Source organism: Triticum urartu, chromosome 2A, assembly GCF_056163025.1.
Source record: "Triticum urartu cultivar PI428250 chromosome 2A, HENAU_Tu73, whole genome shotgun sequence".
Taxonomy (NCBI): Eukaryota; Viridiplantae; Streptophyta; class Magnoliopsida; order Poales; family Poaceae; genus Triticum; species Triticum urartu.
Window position 1 is genome coordinate 273,957,522 of NC_141874.1, and position 16,382 is coordinate 273,973,903.

A 16,382-nucleotide genomic window follows, 5' to 3' on the forward strand; every position below is an offset into this window, starting at 1 on the left:
ATTAACATGGTGGCATTACCTTGCATGTTTAGCAACTCTAAAATTGTGTATAGGGCAGAAGAGTACCATAACCAAAATATGCACATGGGGATTTTCCAGATTTGTTGTTTGTTATATTCCGGCCCCATTTAAATTGCATAGATAGTATAGTTTTGTTATGCTTCACCTCTTGCCATTTTTAACAATATTTAATATTGATGGGTACATAAACGAGAGCGAACTAAGTAATTGAATGCGGTGTTTTGTCAATATGCAACTCATTGCATATTGAGCTCCACTTAACTTGTAGTATTGTTTGTTTCACCTTGCCATGCCATGGCTCGTTAAACCGGAGATGCATCATACTTGGTTGTGCATAATGCCATGATTATGCTTGTTGGTTTACCATGTCGTTTGCTTCTTTCCGGTGTTGCTTCTTCTCGATAGTTCCGGTTATGTTGCGATTGTGAGGACCCGTTTGACTACGTTGGTTCGTCTACTTCATGGATTCGGTGTTCTTCCTAGCGGGATTTCAGGCAAGATGATCGTGACTTTGGATCTCACTACTATCTTTGCTATGCTAGTTGTCTCGATGCTATTGATATGTCGCGCTACCCTCCACTTGTTTATCAAGCCTCCCAATATGCCATGAAACAGCATCTAACCTTTTCCACCATCCTAGAAAACCGTTGTTTGGCTATGTCACTGCTTTGCTCAGCCCCTCTTATAGCATTGCTAGTTGCAGGTGCAGTTGCAGTTTGTTCCATGTTGGGACATGGATATGATGGATATCATGGGATATCACAATATCTCTTATTTAATTAATGCATCGATATACTTGGTAAAGGGTGGAAGGCTCGGCCTTTTGCCTGGTGTTTTGTTCCACTCTTGCCGCCCTAGTTTCCGTCATACCGGTGTTATGTTCCTTGATTTTGCATCTCTAACATGATGAGGTTTTATGGGCCCCTCTTGACAGTTTGCTTTGAATAAAACTCTTCCAGCAAGGCCCAACTTTGGTTTTACCATTTGCCCAATAACAACTAAAACTTGCATAGAGACTTGCTGGGCCCCGAGGTCCCTTAATTAACCCCCGGGCCAGTGCTCCACATGAGTGTTGGTCCACCTACCTAGCAGTTGGCGGTGCCACCTCGGGGCAACTTGATGGTATTTTGGTTATCGTCCACTTTGCATAGACGGTGTTTTCCTGAGAACGAGATACGTGTGGCTCGTATTGGGGTATCGATGCACCGGGTGGTCTTGCTGGTTTTGTTTTACCATTGTCGAAATGTCTTGTGCACCAGGATTCTGAGTCTGGTCGGAGGGTCCCGCGATGGAGAATTGTCTCCGCGGATCATGTGCTTGTCATGGGCTAAGTTGGTACACCCCTGCAAGGTTTAAACTTTCGAGAGCCGTGCCCGCGGTTATGTGGTAGATGGGAATTTGTTAATACCCGGTTGTAGAGGACTTGAAGTAAACTCAATTAAAATACACCAACCGTGTGCGTAACCGTGACTGTCTCCTTTCGGGGAAGTTTGAGAGGAGAACATGGTTGGGTTATGTTTGAGCGTAAGTAGTTCAGGATCACTTCTTGATCATTGCTAGTTTGCGACCGTTGCGTAGTTTCTCATCTTATTCTTGTACTCATAAGTTAGCCACTATACAATTCTTAGTCATTTGCTGCAACCTCACCACTTATCCATTCCATACCCATTAAGCCTTGCTAGTCTTGATACCCATGGTAATGGGATTGCCGAGTCCTCGTGGCTCACAGATTACTACACCAACAGTTGTAGGTACATGTTATGCGATGATCTGACGCCAGTGCGATGCTTGTGTGTTTGGAGTTCTTCTGCTTCTTCTTCTTTGATCAAGGGATAGGTTCCAGGTTGGGGAACCTGGGATTAGCAGGGTGGATGTCATTCTTCTTTTTCATTTTATTTCATCCGTAGTAGGATCCTACTCTTCTGTATGATGGTTGCTATGTATTGATGAACTATTGTATGAATGATGTAGCTTGTCATGAGTGTAAGCCTTTATCTTGTATTCTCATCTATCCAGTACATGGTATGTTGTAATGATATCCACCTTGCTATGTGCTCGAAATGCGGTTGTGCCCCAATCATGAATTCATCACGTGATTGGGATAGAATCGCATCTTGGGCGCGACAAGTTGGTATCAGAGCCTTACCGACCTTAGGAGCCCCCTTGATTGATCGAATCACTGGCGTTGTTGAGTGTTGAAAAAAAACTATTTTGTGTCTAGTTATATCGGAGAGTACGAATTCTTTCTACTCCTTATCCCCTTCGTCGCTCTGGTGAGGACTCGTGACATAGATGTTTTGACTTCACTCTCCTCTTTTTCACTCAATTTTTTTAGGATCATGCGGGTATTTTTGGATCGTTGTGATATCATTGTGACGGGGATTCTATCTTGGTGCCTCCTGACATTTAGGGGTTATGGTAGTGTCCCGGGGAGTTGAGCTCCAAGGTGTTTTTTTCACAGTGTTTATCGTTTCAATTCCGGAATACCAGAGTTCGCCGACATCGAAAACGCTTCTATTCTCTTTGTGGTGAGAGTAGTTTGACGACACCCAGTACTGGGGAGAGCGATCAGATGTATTGCCATAGCTAGTATATCGGATGTTTTCGAAGGTCTGAGGTACACGATTTCTGAAGTTTTCTTGGTTATGTGTTGACGGATGGCCAGTTGGAGTGTAGGATTTGTTAGTTGTGCGAGATATTTGTGCCTCCTTGTATCCCCAACACCGGATTGCATAACCAGATAATTTCAGGAGTTAATAGGTGGGAATTCAAGTAGTTACCTAGGATATCTTTCCGACAGATGCATGATATGAGATTGGGGTTCGACGTCAAGTGGTCCGCCTGTCCATGATCGTTTTTACAGTGGTCTCGTTGTGTCTTAAAGAGTCCTTGCCTATGCTGACTCGGGAACACTTTGTATGTCATGTGCAGTACCTTGTACATGATGCTGTTGTACGATCGAGCCCGTGTGGGCCCCACCATGAAAACTTCAGACAAAATCTCTATCATATGTTTGTTTCCGGCTTATTCTGCAAACCAAATCCTTTGTTTTGTTTTGAGTTGTGATATTTTAGTTGCTTCAATGTCAAGTGTTGATTCCATACCTTTCCTAAGCGATGTTCTCATATTTCTATGTGAATACTAATCCTTTATAATAATCGAGATTTTCATGCCAATTCTTTTCCAACTGACGTGCTTCTCTTCAAGTTAATTAGATCCCTTCAACATTTGCAAGATCAATACCTAGTTCTTCTCAACGGTGTTCATTTCGTTTGTCCCTAGTTGTCTATATTTTCCCACCCTCCCACCCCTTTTCTTCATGGAGCCAGAATCCTTAATCAAATATTCATTTTATTCATGCGAAGTCTCTTCATTCTTTTCCTTTAATGTTTTTACCCGGTGTTTTTTATGAAGATGCTAAGGGAGCTTCAAGTTCGTCATTCTTCACTCGTTTTCTTCTTCGGTGGATTAATTTCAAGCTTTTGGTGTTGATCATATACCTTTCCTCATTCCAAATGCTTTCCCATGCCGGTGCACCTCATAATTATTCCCCGCTTGCTATTCAATTGTTCTGGAGTGCTGAAGATATCTTGGAAGATTCGCGTTTCCATTCTCAATCCGTTCAAGTTATTCCGAGGTTGTTACCTCATTCAAGCCATTTAATTCAACCGGTGCAATCTCTATTTTCAAAAATCGTTCAACGGTGTATCTTTGAGTGGGCCCTAACCCACACGTCTTTTCCCAGGATCTTACCTGACTCTTCTATTTTTCTGGAGTTATTCTCAAATTCTTTTCAAAGTGTGACGTCAGAATGGATTCCATCAGTCATATGCCTCCTTTAAGATCGATTTCAAATTCTTTTCATGTTTGGCTCAATCTTTATATTCTTCATTCCGGAGTATCTCAACAATTCATGGTGGTGTTTCTCGTCGTCGTTCTCGAATTTTGAAGACCGAAGAAGAGTTTCTCTTGAATCTTATCCGTTCTCTCAAAGATTCATGGTTCTACCTTCATGCCATCCTTTCATAATTGTTTTCAATTGTGAGAATTCTTTTCATACCCATCCAAAGCATTTCATGGGTTCTTTCCATTTTATTCATTCGAAGGCCATCATGTCAGAAATCTTGATTCTCAACATTCAGCTCTCATTCCCCATTCTTCCGGTGCATCGTTCAAGTATTCTCTAGTCAGCTCGTGGTATCTTCGTTCTCTTGTATAAAATTCCCTCAAGTATTTTCATTCTATTCTAATTCTTCCTGGTGTTTTGTTCTCTTTTCTTCAATCGTTTTCAAGTCTTACGGTGGTTCGTTCAAGAGTTCTCTTCCTTGGTTATCATATAAATTCATTCGTTCTTTCCAATCCTACTGGTGGTTCATGAAGATTTTCCCAAGTTTGCGCTATATCTCTCTTCAATCCTTTTTTAGTGAGATAAGTAGTATGCCAAATCCGTTTCTTGTCATCAATTGAAATTGGTGAAGGACACGCATAACATAATTCTTATTCTTCTTTCATCCAAGTGATTAATTCCTTCTTCCGGAGTTCGTTCATGATATCAATTTCTCGGTTCATAGTTGTTCATCTTTTCTGTCAGAGTTCCAAGATCTCTCAAGTATCTCGCCATGAAGCTCCATCTGAATCATTGCAATGCTTCAATTCTTGTTCTTTTCAACCTTCACTTCCTTCCTACCATTTCTTTTCTTACCGGAGTTCATCATGGAGGTTCTTCATTGTGGTTCATCAAAGATTTCATTCATTCTCTTCGTCAAGATTCTTGTTGAAGGAGCTTAAGCGTTCTTCATCATGCATTTTGAAGTGCAGTTCTTTATATCTCATCTTTTGAGGTGGTGCTCTGTCATTCTTGATAATTTCCGTTCGTGTTCCATGATTCGCATGTTGTCAAGAATGAGGTATTTTAAATCCATCAATTTCTTTGTAGGAGTTATCTTGATATATATTTCACCTAAAGCCTTCCCTAGGGAATGTTGCTATTTGTGGTGCTTATCAATGATCTGAGTTTTCTCCTATCCTCTCGGAGAAACAAGTTTTCATCTTTTCTTTGATCTCAAGCAAGCAATTGTTTTTTGTTAGTGGCAGAATTTCACCTCAAGTGTTGAGATGTTTCCATAAGCCCGCTGCAAGCTTATTCTTTTTGTTGTTGGTTTTCCAATAACTTCGTTCTAACCTTCTTGGAAGGATGCTTTCCAAATTCAATTGTGGTAGAAGTTATCATTTCCTTCTACGTTCTCTTATTCCGACGATCTAGCTACTATTCGTTCGTTCTGGAGGCATTGTGATGTTGCTCTCTTCAACCCTTCCTCTCGTTTTGTGAATATCATGTTCTTTTCCTTGTCTATCCATTGAGCAGGAGTGTTTTGTCCTCTGTTCAAGTTCTTTTCATCTTATCAAGTTTTGCTCCTCTTGTTAACCGGAGTGTCGGTGTACAAAAGTAGGGGCTCTCCTTTTGACCCCTTTACTTGTGCAGGGGGAGTCAGAGCCACGCGCCACGGCCACACTTAGCAGGGCAGAGGAGGGAAGCCGGAGAGAAGCCAAAGCACAAGACGACCAAGGCGACGCCAAGACCGGAAGTGCGGGAGGGCAAGAGGGCGAGGTGGTCTACCTCGGCAAGAGCCTTGCCGGGGCAACTTGCCCGATGCCAGCGGAGTGAACCACCCTTGAGCCCATCGGCTCCAACCTAACCAACTGCGTTGGAACCAGGGCTCGGGAGGCGCCTCTGTGGTGGCATGCAAATCTTCGTCAAGCTCATAAATATATGAGTTCAGATGAGGACTAGAAGATGGCTACCCTCGGCAGGATCCTAGCCGAGGAAATCCACAAGACCCCCGGCAAGACCATTACCGGGGATGACAACAACGCCCCGGCAAGACCCTTGCCGGCCCCCCGGCAAGACCCTTGCCAAGGGCGTCAGCAGGGCCACTGCCAGGCCCGCACTAGCCAAGACTTTGCCGTCGTTCGCATGCTGCTGCCCGCCCAACCAGCTGGGCAGGCACCTGCGTGGCAATATGCAGCTTCCAGGCCAAATCAGCAAGCACCAGCGTGGCGGCATGCAGATCTTCATGAAGGCCCTACCACCGCGCCACCTCAGCTGCCTGCCTGCCTACATGGCGCTGCATGCATCGCCAGCCTAGGCGCATGTCGAAGCGAGGCGGAGCGGCGACGGACAGGCCGGGCCTCGTTCCCGTCCCTGATAAAGCTAATGGACACCTACGTAGCGCATTTAATGCGCTTTGTCCCGTAATTCCATGCGATAAGCTCGCGCACTGTAGGCCTTTCCACCTCCTGTGTGCCACTGTGGCAGCCCCTTTTTCCTATAAAAGGAGGCCCGAGGCGACCAGGAGAGGGATTCGGCTTTTTGGGACGGCACAACCACCGTAGCTAGTTCAAAAAGCTCAAGAACACTCAATACATCCACCAATGCAGGACTAGGGTTTTACGCATCCTCGCGGCCCGAACCTGGGTAAACGACCCGTGTGCTTGCTCCTAAACCTGCTCTTCTCACGACCCCGCACCCGCCGACCGTAGAAGGGATCCTAGTGATCCCATAGGTGTCATTCTCACCGACATCTTTGGCGCGCTAGGCAGGGGAGGCGGTTGTGAGAATCTGGTCTAGCAGTTAGCCTACCAGTTCTTCGTCCCCATGGCTCCCAAGAAGAAGGCGGCCACGGCAGTCGGTTCGTCGGGAGCCGGACGGCCCGTACCAGTGCGGGCGAGCAGCGGGCCAGTCACGGACAGAACCCGAGGCGCGACCTGCGAGCACCAACATCGCTCTGGCAGTCAGAGCCTAGCAAGCGGTGTCGTTCGTGGGCAAGGCAAAAGGCCACACGCCGCGAAATCCAGAGATGGAGCTGGCCCCCAGCAGACGGCGCAGGACCCTCCGGGGGTGTCGCCGTACCACCCGCGGGCGGTGCGGTGACCTCCAAGATGCCCACTTCAGCGCCCACAGCGCGCTCTTCCCAGGTTGTGTGTGACGAGCAGCGTCACCACACCAGTGACCCTGGACGCCGCCGTGGGAAGAGTCCTGTGCATCATCCGCGGGACGAAGGGGGCCAGCATGCCCGCCGAAGTGCTGGCGAGGACGGCGCACAGCCGCTGGGCCATGACCGAGCTCCTTCTAACGTGGTTAGAAGTCGAAGCGCACCACGGTCCATGCAGCTTTCGCCGCCACCCATGTCAGTAGAAGCCCTGGCGCGTGCATAGCTGCTCCTCGACTTCCCTCCCACTGCGGAGAAGCTCGACGAGTGGACATCCACTATCCGGAGCCTCATCGGCGTCGCCAACAAAGACGAGCCACAGCCGGCAGGGCCCTTAGGTCGGTGCTCCATCGAGCCACTGCATGCTGGCGGTGGAGGGGCCGGAGGCGCCGCGGCCATGGTGCACTCTCCTCCTCCACGCAAACCATCGCGGATGTCGGTCCGTCATGATGACGCTTGTGATGACATTTCCATAGCGTCGTCCGACCCACGGACCCGCCGCGACCAACGCCAGGTTCTTCGAGAGCGAGCCCATGAAGACGCTCGAACCACCATCGAGCGCCGGTGTGATATGCGCCACCAGTTAGACAGGCGGGCGGGCCCCACTATGGACCACCCAGCACCGGGAGGCTCCGGCGGCCTACCTTACGAGGTGGGTTGCCCAGCTTTTACCCGTGAGTTGCGGCAGTTCCAGTGGCCGTCCCACCGCACGTTCAAGCCCGACGTCGGCGAGAAGTACGACAGGAAGACCCACCCGTCAGAGTTCCTCTGTATCTACGCCATCGCGATGCAGGCCGCTGGTGCTCCTGACGACAATGTGCTTGCCAATTACTTCCCGTTGGCCCTGAAACCCAATGTCATGTCTTGGTTGATGCACTTGCCGGTGGATTCCATTTCTTCTTGGTCAGATCTGTGCCACGAGTTCATTGGTGCCTTAACTGGAGACCACCAAGCTCATGGCCAGGCGAGTGATTTGCATATCATTCCCCAGAAGGAAGGTGAAAACCCGCACAAGTACATACAGAGGTTTCGCCGAGTGCAATACAACATCCCAGATGTTCATCCAGCCGCCGTGATCAGCGCATTCCATCAGAATGTGCGTAATCGCAAGATGCGTGAAGAGCTGGCAATGAACATGGTCAAGGACGTGGCTGAACTTTACATTCTGGCCGATAGATACACCCGGGCTGAAGAGGGAAGGAAGTACCCCGGTGAAGATGCCGGTGCGGAAACTGACTCTACCGACGAAGACACCGCCGCCCCGACGAAGAAGGGCCGGCGTCGCAACCATGAAACGCAAGGACAAGACCGTGCTTGCCGTCGAGGGATCCGGCGACACAAGGACCGCCAAGAAGGCCAAGGCAGACGACCCCGGCAAGGAGATTGCCAGGTGCGTCGCTTGCTGGGCCTTGGCATTTGCCGACAAGCCAGGGGCTCCGACAAGCAGTACTACAAGATCCACCGCACCAAGGGCCATGACCTCCAGAACTGCCGACAAGTTGAGCTGCTTGCTGAAAAGCAAAAAGCCGAATATGAGAGGCGGGACAAGGAGAAGGGTCGGGATGGTGCCGAAGGATCCGACAAGAAGCGTGGCGGCCAAGGAGGTTGCCGCGGCAAGGATAACCAGCAAGAGAGGCCCGCTCGGGGCTGCGACAAGAAGCATGAAGAAGATGATTGTGACGAGGACGACGAGTCCGATGAGCATGAGTTCCAGAAGGCTACGGAGGCCATGTGCGTCGATGGTGGCGCCTCACTGCACACTTCTCACCGCCAGCTCAAGCAGTGGGTGCATGAGATTACAGGAGCAGAGCCATCGTTCGACGCTCAGAAGCCACTGAAGTGGTCCAACACGCCCCTCATCTTTGACGCCGAGGACCACCCTGACCGCACAACTGCGGTCGGGTGTTTGCCGTTTTTGGTCTCACCAATGATATGCAAACTCAAGGTGAATAAGATGCTGGTTGGCGGAGGGGCCGGCCTAAACTTGATCTCGCCCATCATGATCAAAAGGCTGCAAATTCCTGATGGAAACCTTGAGGAAATGGGTACATTTCAAGGGGTCAGCCCGGTAAGGAGCCAGCCGAAGGGGAAGGTCACATTGCCCGTGACGTTTGGGTGTGAGTTGAACTACATGACGGAGAGGATCGTCTTCGATGTGAACGAGATCCCCTTGCCCTACAACGGGATCCTCGGCCGCTCAGCACTAGCCAAGTTCATGGCGGCGTCGCACTATGCCTACAATTTGCTGAAGATGCCTAGGCCGATGACCATCATCACCGCTCCCTCCGACAAGAAGGATGCGTTGATCTGCGCTGACCAACTCTATCGAGAAGCAGTTGCAGCAGCTGCCACCAAGGCACTTGCTCCTGCCATTGAGGCCCCGGGAAGGAAGAAGAAGACCGACAAGACCTCTCGCACCCACTCCGGCAAGCACACCTCTTCGGAGTGCTGTGCTACCATCGAGGACGTGCCCTAGAGCTCTACCGACAAAAGCAAGAAACCCAGAGCTGCATCAAGGAGGATGGCATGGGAGGGGCTTTCACCATAAACTCCACCCTCGACAGCAAATAGGAAGGCGCGCTCGTTGCTTTCCTGCGGGCGAATGTCGATGTGTTTGCGTGGCAAGCATCTGACATCCCCGGCGTTCCCAGGGAAGTGATTGAGCACCACCTTACTGTCTGTCCCCATGCGTGACCCGTCAAGCAGAAGGTCAGGAAGAAAGCTTTAGAATGACAGTAGTTCATCACAGAGGAGATCAGGAAATTGGAAGCGGCAGGTTTGGTGAGAAGCGTGCTCCATCCGACGTGGTTGGCCAATCCGGTGGTGGTACGCAAGGCAAATGGGAAGTGGAGGTTGTATATTGACTACACGGATGTCAATAAGGCTTGTCCTAAGGACCCCTTCCCGTTGCCGCGCATCGACCAGATTGTTGACTCCATGGCCGGGTGTGATCTGTTGTCATTCCTCGACGCCTACTCGGGCTATGACCAGATCTTCATGGCAAGTGAAGATGAAGAGAAGACAGCCTCTATCACCCCACGTAGTACGTATTGCTTTTTACGGATGCCTTTCGGGCTGAAGAGTGCTGGCTCGACATTCGCAAGGGCGGTCCAAATTGGTCTTGAGACCCGGCTACATAGAAATATGGAAGCATATATGGAGGACATAGTGGTCAAAACCAAGGACAAGGCGACCCTTGTACAAGACCCAGGAGAGACGTTTGCCAACCTACGCAAGATCAACCTCAAGCTGAACCTTGAGAAGTGTGTCTTTGGCGTCCCATCAGGAAAACTTCTCGGGTTCTTTGTATTGCAGCGTGGGATCGAGGCAAACCCAGACAAGATCAAGGCTATTGAGCATATTGAGGCACCCAAGCGGATCAAGGATGTGCGCCGGCTCACTGGCTGCGTTGCCGCCATGAGCAGGTTCATCTCCAAGTCCGCTGAACATGCCCTTCCCTTTTTCAAAATCTTGAAGAAGGCAGGCCCAATGGAGTGGACCCTAGAGGCTGAGGCGGCGTTGCAGGATCTGAAGAAATACCTTTCCTCTACACCAATACTAGCTGCGCCTAAACCACAAGAGCCGTTGCTGCTATATCTGGCGGCAACAAATCAAGTGGTCAGCGCCGCACTAGTGGTGCAGAGGGAGGTCGACGAAGAGGCAGTGGCCACGGCAGGATCGGCGGATGGCAAGTCAGGGATTCCCCCAGCAGGGCCTGGTGCTGGAAAGGCAAGGCCCCCGGCAGAATCCGACGCCATCGGGGAAGGGCCCGCGCAGCCAAGTGAAGTGGTGCAGAAGAAGAGGATGATGCATCACCCAGTTTACTTTGTCAGCTCCCTCTTGCAGGGGGCCAGGTAAAGGTACTCCGGTGTGCAGAAATTGCTCTTCGGCCTCCTTATGGCCTCGAGGAAGCTGCGTCATTACTTACAAGCCCACGAGATTACTGTCGTCACCCGCCTCCCGTTGCAACGTATACTGCACAACCCAGATGCAACCAGAAGGATTGTGGAGTGGGCCTTGGAGTTGTCAAGCTTTGGTTTGAAGTTTGAAAGTACTCCGACAATCCAGAGCATAGTCTTGGCGGAGTTCATTGCAGAATGGACCTCAACGCTCGACGAGGAAATCCAGGAGACCGCTCTCCCGGCAAGGAGGCAAGTCGCGACTGGATCATGTACTTTGACGGGGCTTTCTCGCTGCAAGGCGCCGGTGCCGGTGTGCTGCTTGTCGCACCCACCGGAGAGCACCTCAAGTATGTGATCCAGACGCACTTTCCCAGGGAGATGTCCACAAACAACACTGCTGAGTACGAGGGGCTGCTCCCGGTCTCAGGATCACGGCAGACCTCGGGGTGAAGAAGCTCATCATCAGGGGTGATTCGCAGCTTGTCGTCAGAGAGGTCAACAAAGATTACCAGAGTCCATTGATGGACGCCTACGTAGATGAGGTGAGGAAGCTGGAGGAGCGCTTCGACGGTATTCAAGCGGAGCACGTTCCCCGAGTGAAGAACGACATTGCTGAATACCTGTCAAAGCGCACTGCATTCAAGCTACCTGTGGAACCAGGTACCTTTTTGCTTCGGCTAACTTAACCATCCGTCGAACCGTCAATGGAGCGGAACAAGCGGAGGAAATCAGGCCCCGACAAGTACTTTCCCGCCGAGCCCCTAGGGGCCGCCGGTAAGAGTGTTACCGCGGATTCCAAGCCTGCCAAGGGGCAGCTGGCTCCGGCAGGGCGCCAAGCCATGGCTGTAGAGACGACTGCCCCCATGGCGGAAGATGTGCCTTTGGTCCTTGCCGTCGAGCCCCAGGCTCCGGCATGGGCACAACATACCGTCCGTTTCCTCCAGACAGGGGAACTTCCTGAAGAGCAGGAAGAAGCGGAAAAAGTAGCCCGTCAGTCTGCCTTGTACCAATTCGTCGATGACGTCCTGTATAGAAAAAGACCAAACATTGTGAAATTGAAGTGCATCCCCCAGGAGGAAGGACTGGAGCTGTTGGCAGAGATACATGGAGGCATATGCGGCTCCCACATAGGGTCGAGGGCCCTTGCCGGCAAGGCATTCCGGCAAGGCTTCTTTTGGCACAACGCCCTCTAGGATGCGACGACACTAGTAACCAGGTGTGAAGCGTGCTAGTTCCATTCAAAGAAGCTTCATCAACCAGCTCAAGCCCTTCAAACAATTCCTCTCTCCTGGCTGTTTTCGGTCTGGGGGCTCGACATACTGGGCCCCTTCCCCCGTGCTGTCAGGGGCTTTGAGTACTTGTACGTTGCAATCGACAAGTTCACAAAGTGGCCGGAAGTGGAAGCAGTGAGGAAGGTGACAGCACAGTTGATACGTCTCCAACGTATCTATAATTTTTGATTGTTCCATGCTATATTATATTTTGTTTTGGACATTACTGGGCTTTATTATACACTTTTATATTATTTTTGGGACTAACCTATTAACCGGAGGCCCAGCCCAGAATTGCTGTGTTTTGCCTATTTTAGGGTTTCGCAGAAAAAGAATATCAAATGGAGTCCAAACGGAAGGAAATCTTCGGGAATGTGATTTTCAGAACTAACATGATCCAGAGGACTTGGACCCTACGTCAAGACATCAACCAGGAGGCCATGAGGTAGGGGGGGCGCGCCTACCCCCCAGGCGCGCCCTCCACCCTCATGGGCCCCCTATTGCTCCACCGACGTACTCCTTCCTCCTATATATACCTACGTACCCCCAAACTACCAGATACGGAGCCAAAACCCTAATTCCACCGCCGTAACTTTCTGTATCCACGAGATCCCATCTTGGGGCCTGTTCCGGAGCACCGCCGGAGGGGGCATCGATCACGGAGGGCTTCTACGTCAACACCATAGCCTCTCCGATGAAGTGTGAGTAGTTTACTTCAGACCTACGGGTCCATAGTTATTAGCTAGATGGCTTCTTCTCTATTTTTGGATCTCAATACAAAGTTCTCCCCCTCTCTTGTGGAGATCTATTCGATGTAATCTTCTTTTGCGGTGTGTTTGTTGAGACCGATGAATTGTTATGATCAAGTTTATCTATGAACAATATTTGAATCTTCTCTAAAAATTTTATGTATGATTGGTTATCTTTGCAAGTCTCTTCGAATTATCAGTTTGGTTTGGCCTACTAGATTGGTCTTTCTTGCAATGGGAGAAGTGCTTAGCTTTGGGTTCAATCTTGCGGTGTCCTTTCCCAGTGACAGTAGGGGCAGCAAGGCACGTATTGTATTGTTTCCATCGAGGATAACATGATGGGGTTTATTTCATATTGCATGAGTTTATCCCTCTACATCATGTCATCTTGCTTAAATCGTTACTCTGTTCTCTTGAACTTAATACTCTAGATGCATGCTGGATAGCGGTCGATGTGTGGAGTAATAGTAGTAGATGCAGGCAGGAGTCGCTCTACTTGTCTCGGACGTGATGCCTATATACATGATCATGCCTAGATACTCTCATAACTATGCTCAATTCTGTCAATTGGTCAGCTGTAATTTGTTTACCCACCGTGAATACTTATGCTCTTGAGAGAAGCCACTAGTGAAACATATGGCCCCCGGGTCTATCTTCTGTCATATTAATCTTCCAATACTTAGTTATTTCCTTTTCCTTTTATTTTACTTTGCATCTTTATCATAAAAACACCAAAAATATTATCTTATCATATCTATCAGATCTCACTCTCGTAAGTGACCGTCTAGGGATTGACAACCCCTTATCGCGTTGGTTGCGAGGATTTATTTGTTTGTGTAGGTGCGAGGGACTCGTGCGTGGCCTCCTACTGGATTGATACCTTGGTTCTAAAAAACTGAGGGAAATACTTATGCTACTTTGCTGCATCACCCTTTCCTCTTCAAGGGAAAACCAACGCAAGTGCTCAAGAGGTAGCAAGAAGGATTTCTGGCGCCGTTGCCGGGGAGTCTACGCAAAATTCAACATACCAAGTACCCATCACAAACCCTTAACTCCGGCTTTACATTATTTTCCATTTGCCTCTCGTTTTTCTCTCCCCCCACTTCACCCTTGGCGTTTTATTCGCCCTCTCTCTCTGTCCTCCCTCTCTTTCTCTATTTGCCTCTTTTTGCCCATTCCGTGTTTGCTTGCCATTATGGCTAGTCCCCTATCTTCTCCGTTGTCTCCCGAAAATGAAGTTCTTAATTTTAAGCAAAGGGAAGGAGAAAACCTAAAAGACGCTTGGTATAGAATTTGCAATGCTCAAAATAGGTCTACCAGGAAGCAATCTACTTCTATTCTTCTTCGCAATTTTTATGTAGGTGCTATTCCTTGGCACAGATTTGTCCTTGATACCATTAGCGGAGGGAACTTCTTGGGTAGCCACACTTTTGATTCCTATAATGCTATGATAGATTTATTTGACTCACCCCCTCTTTTGGTTAATGGAACTATGTTAACTTTGGAGCATGTAATGCAAAAACTTGAAATTATTGAAAATAAAGTTGCTACCGTTGAGTTAATTGAAAATTTCGATAAAAAGATCCACAACCAAATTACCCAATATGGATCTAAAGTGGGAGTAACTTTGAAAAGTGTTAAAGAGAAGGAACCTATAGTTAATGAAAGAATAAATCATGATTCCACTAGAATCGATAAACTTGAGGGTATCATTAACAACTTGGGAACCGCTTTTTCTTCCGTAAAGAATACTCCAAGTCCTCCAACTAAAATTGGCAAGCTTATGTATGTTCCTAAAAATAAGGGTGAATCCTCTAGCAAGGAAACTGCGGATCTCAAATCTATAAGTATTCATCCTAATCTTTTTGCTATCATTAAGGAACCAGTTGCTACTAATGATTTTTACGATCTTGTGACTAGAAGTTTGATTATTGATAAAAGGAAGGAAACTCCTAAAGGTGATAGATGTCTCATTAAAGAATTACCAACTAAAGATGGCAATACCTAGATCTATCCTTGCTTTTATGCCTAGCTAGGGGCGTTAAACGATAGCGCTTGTTGGGAGGCAACCCAATTTTATTTTTATTCCTTGCTTTTTGCTCCTGTTTAGTAATAAATAATTTATCAAGCCTCTGTTTTGGTTCTGTTTTTGTGTGTTTTTAATTAGTGTTTGTGCCAAGTAGAACCGTTGGGAAGACTTGGGGGAAGTCTTTTTAATCTTGCTGTAAAAAACAGAAACTTTAGCGCTCACGAGAACTGATGCCATTTTTATTTGGAAAGTGATATTTAGTTAATTCTTTTTGCAGATGATTAATAGATAAATTCCTCAGGTCCAGCAATGTATTTTAGAATTTTTGAGGTTCCTGATCTTGCGTTATCTACAGATTACTACAGACTGTTCTGTTTTTGACAGATTCTGTTTTTCGTGTGTTGTTTGCTTATTTTGATGAATCTATGGCTAGTAAAATAGTTTATAAACCATAGATAAGTTGGAATACAGTAGGTTTAACACCAATATAAATAACGAATGAGTTCATTACAGTACCTTGAAGTGGTGTTTTCTTTTCTTTCGCTAACGGAGCTCACGAGATTTTCTACTTTAAGTTTTGTGTTGTGAAGTTTTCAAGTTTTGGGTGAAAGATTTGATGGATTATGGAACAAGGAGTGGCAAGAGCCAAGCTTGGGGATGACCATGGAACCCCAAGATAATCTAAGGACACCTAAAAGCCAAAGCTTGGGGATGCCCCGGAAGGCATCCCCTCTTTCGTCTACTTCCATCGGTAACTTTACTTGGAGCTATATTTTTATTCACCACATGATATGTGTTTTGCTTGGAGCGTCTTGTATTATTTGAGTATTTATTTGTTAGTTTTCCACAATCATCCTTGCTGTACACACATTTTGAGAGAGACACACATGATTCGGAAATTGTTAGAATACTCTATGTGCTTCACTTATATCTTTTGAGTTATATAATTTTTGCTCTAGTGCTTCACTTATATGTTTTAGAGCACGTCGGTGGATTTGTTTTATAGAAACTATTGTTCTCTCATGCTTCACTTAGATTATTTTGAGAGTCCTAAAAGACAACATGGTAATTTTGTAACACCCCGGACACACCTGCCGGTGGTCGTTATTCCTGGCGGGATCTAGACTGGCCCCATAGATCAATACTAGTCTTTTCTGCACACTTTGTCCTCACTCGTGCGCACCCGGGAGCAACTTCCCGGTCGGTCACCCATCCTAAAACTACTCCAAGCTGAGCACGCTTAACTTTGGAGTTCTGTCTGAATGGGCTTTCGGAAAAGAAGGAATTCCTTATTGATATGAGTAGTCTATCATCCCTAATAAGCCAGGCTATCACATGGGCCACAAGAACGTTCCCTCTTGGCACATACGTCTGTGCATCCAGTCCGGTACATGTGCCATGTCGTGTGTCACGACGGGTCA

General features: G+C 47.9%; 1 protein-coding gene across 4 annotated transcripts in view; it reads left to right on the top strand.

Moving 5' to 3' along the window:
- LOC125541548 (uncharacterized) overlaps positions 1-16,382 on the top strand; it is a 35,385-nt gene that overhangs the window by 3,233 nt on the left and 15,770 nt on the right. For 2 of the 4 annotated variants that reach the window (XR_015616222.1, XR_015616220.1), the window contains one exon: positions 427-15,712. Coding sequence is in view for 1 of the 4 variants with exons in the window: in XM_048704926.2 (XP_048560883.2) it covers positions 7,408-9,486 (2,079 nt within the window). In the remaining 3 variants the exon portion in view is untranslated. Of the gene's footprint in view, positions 1-426; positions 16,344-16,382 lie in introns of those variants that run through there. The other 2 variants (XR_015616221.1, XM_048704926.2) reach the window with 2 other exon arrangements.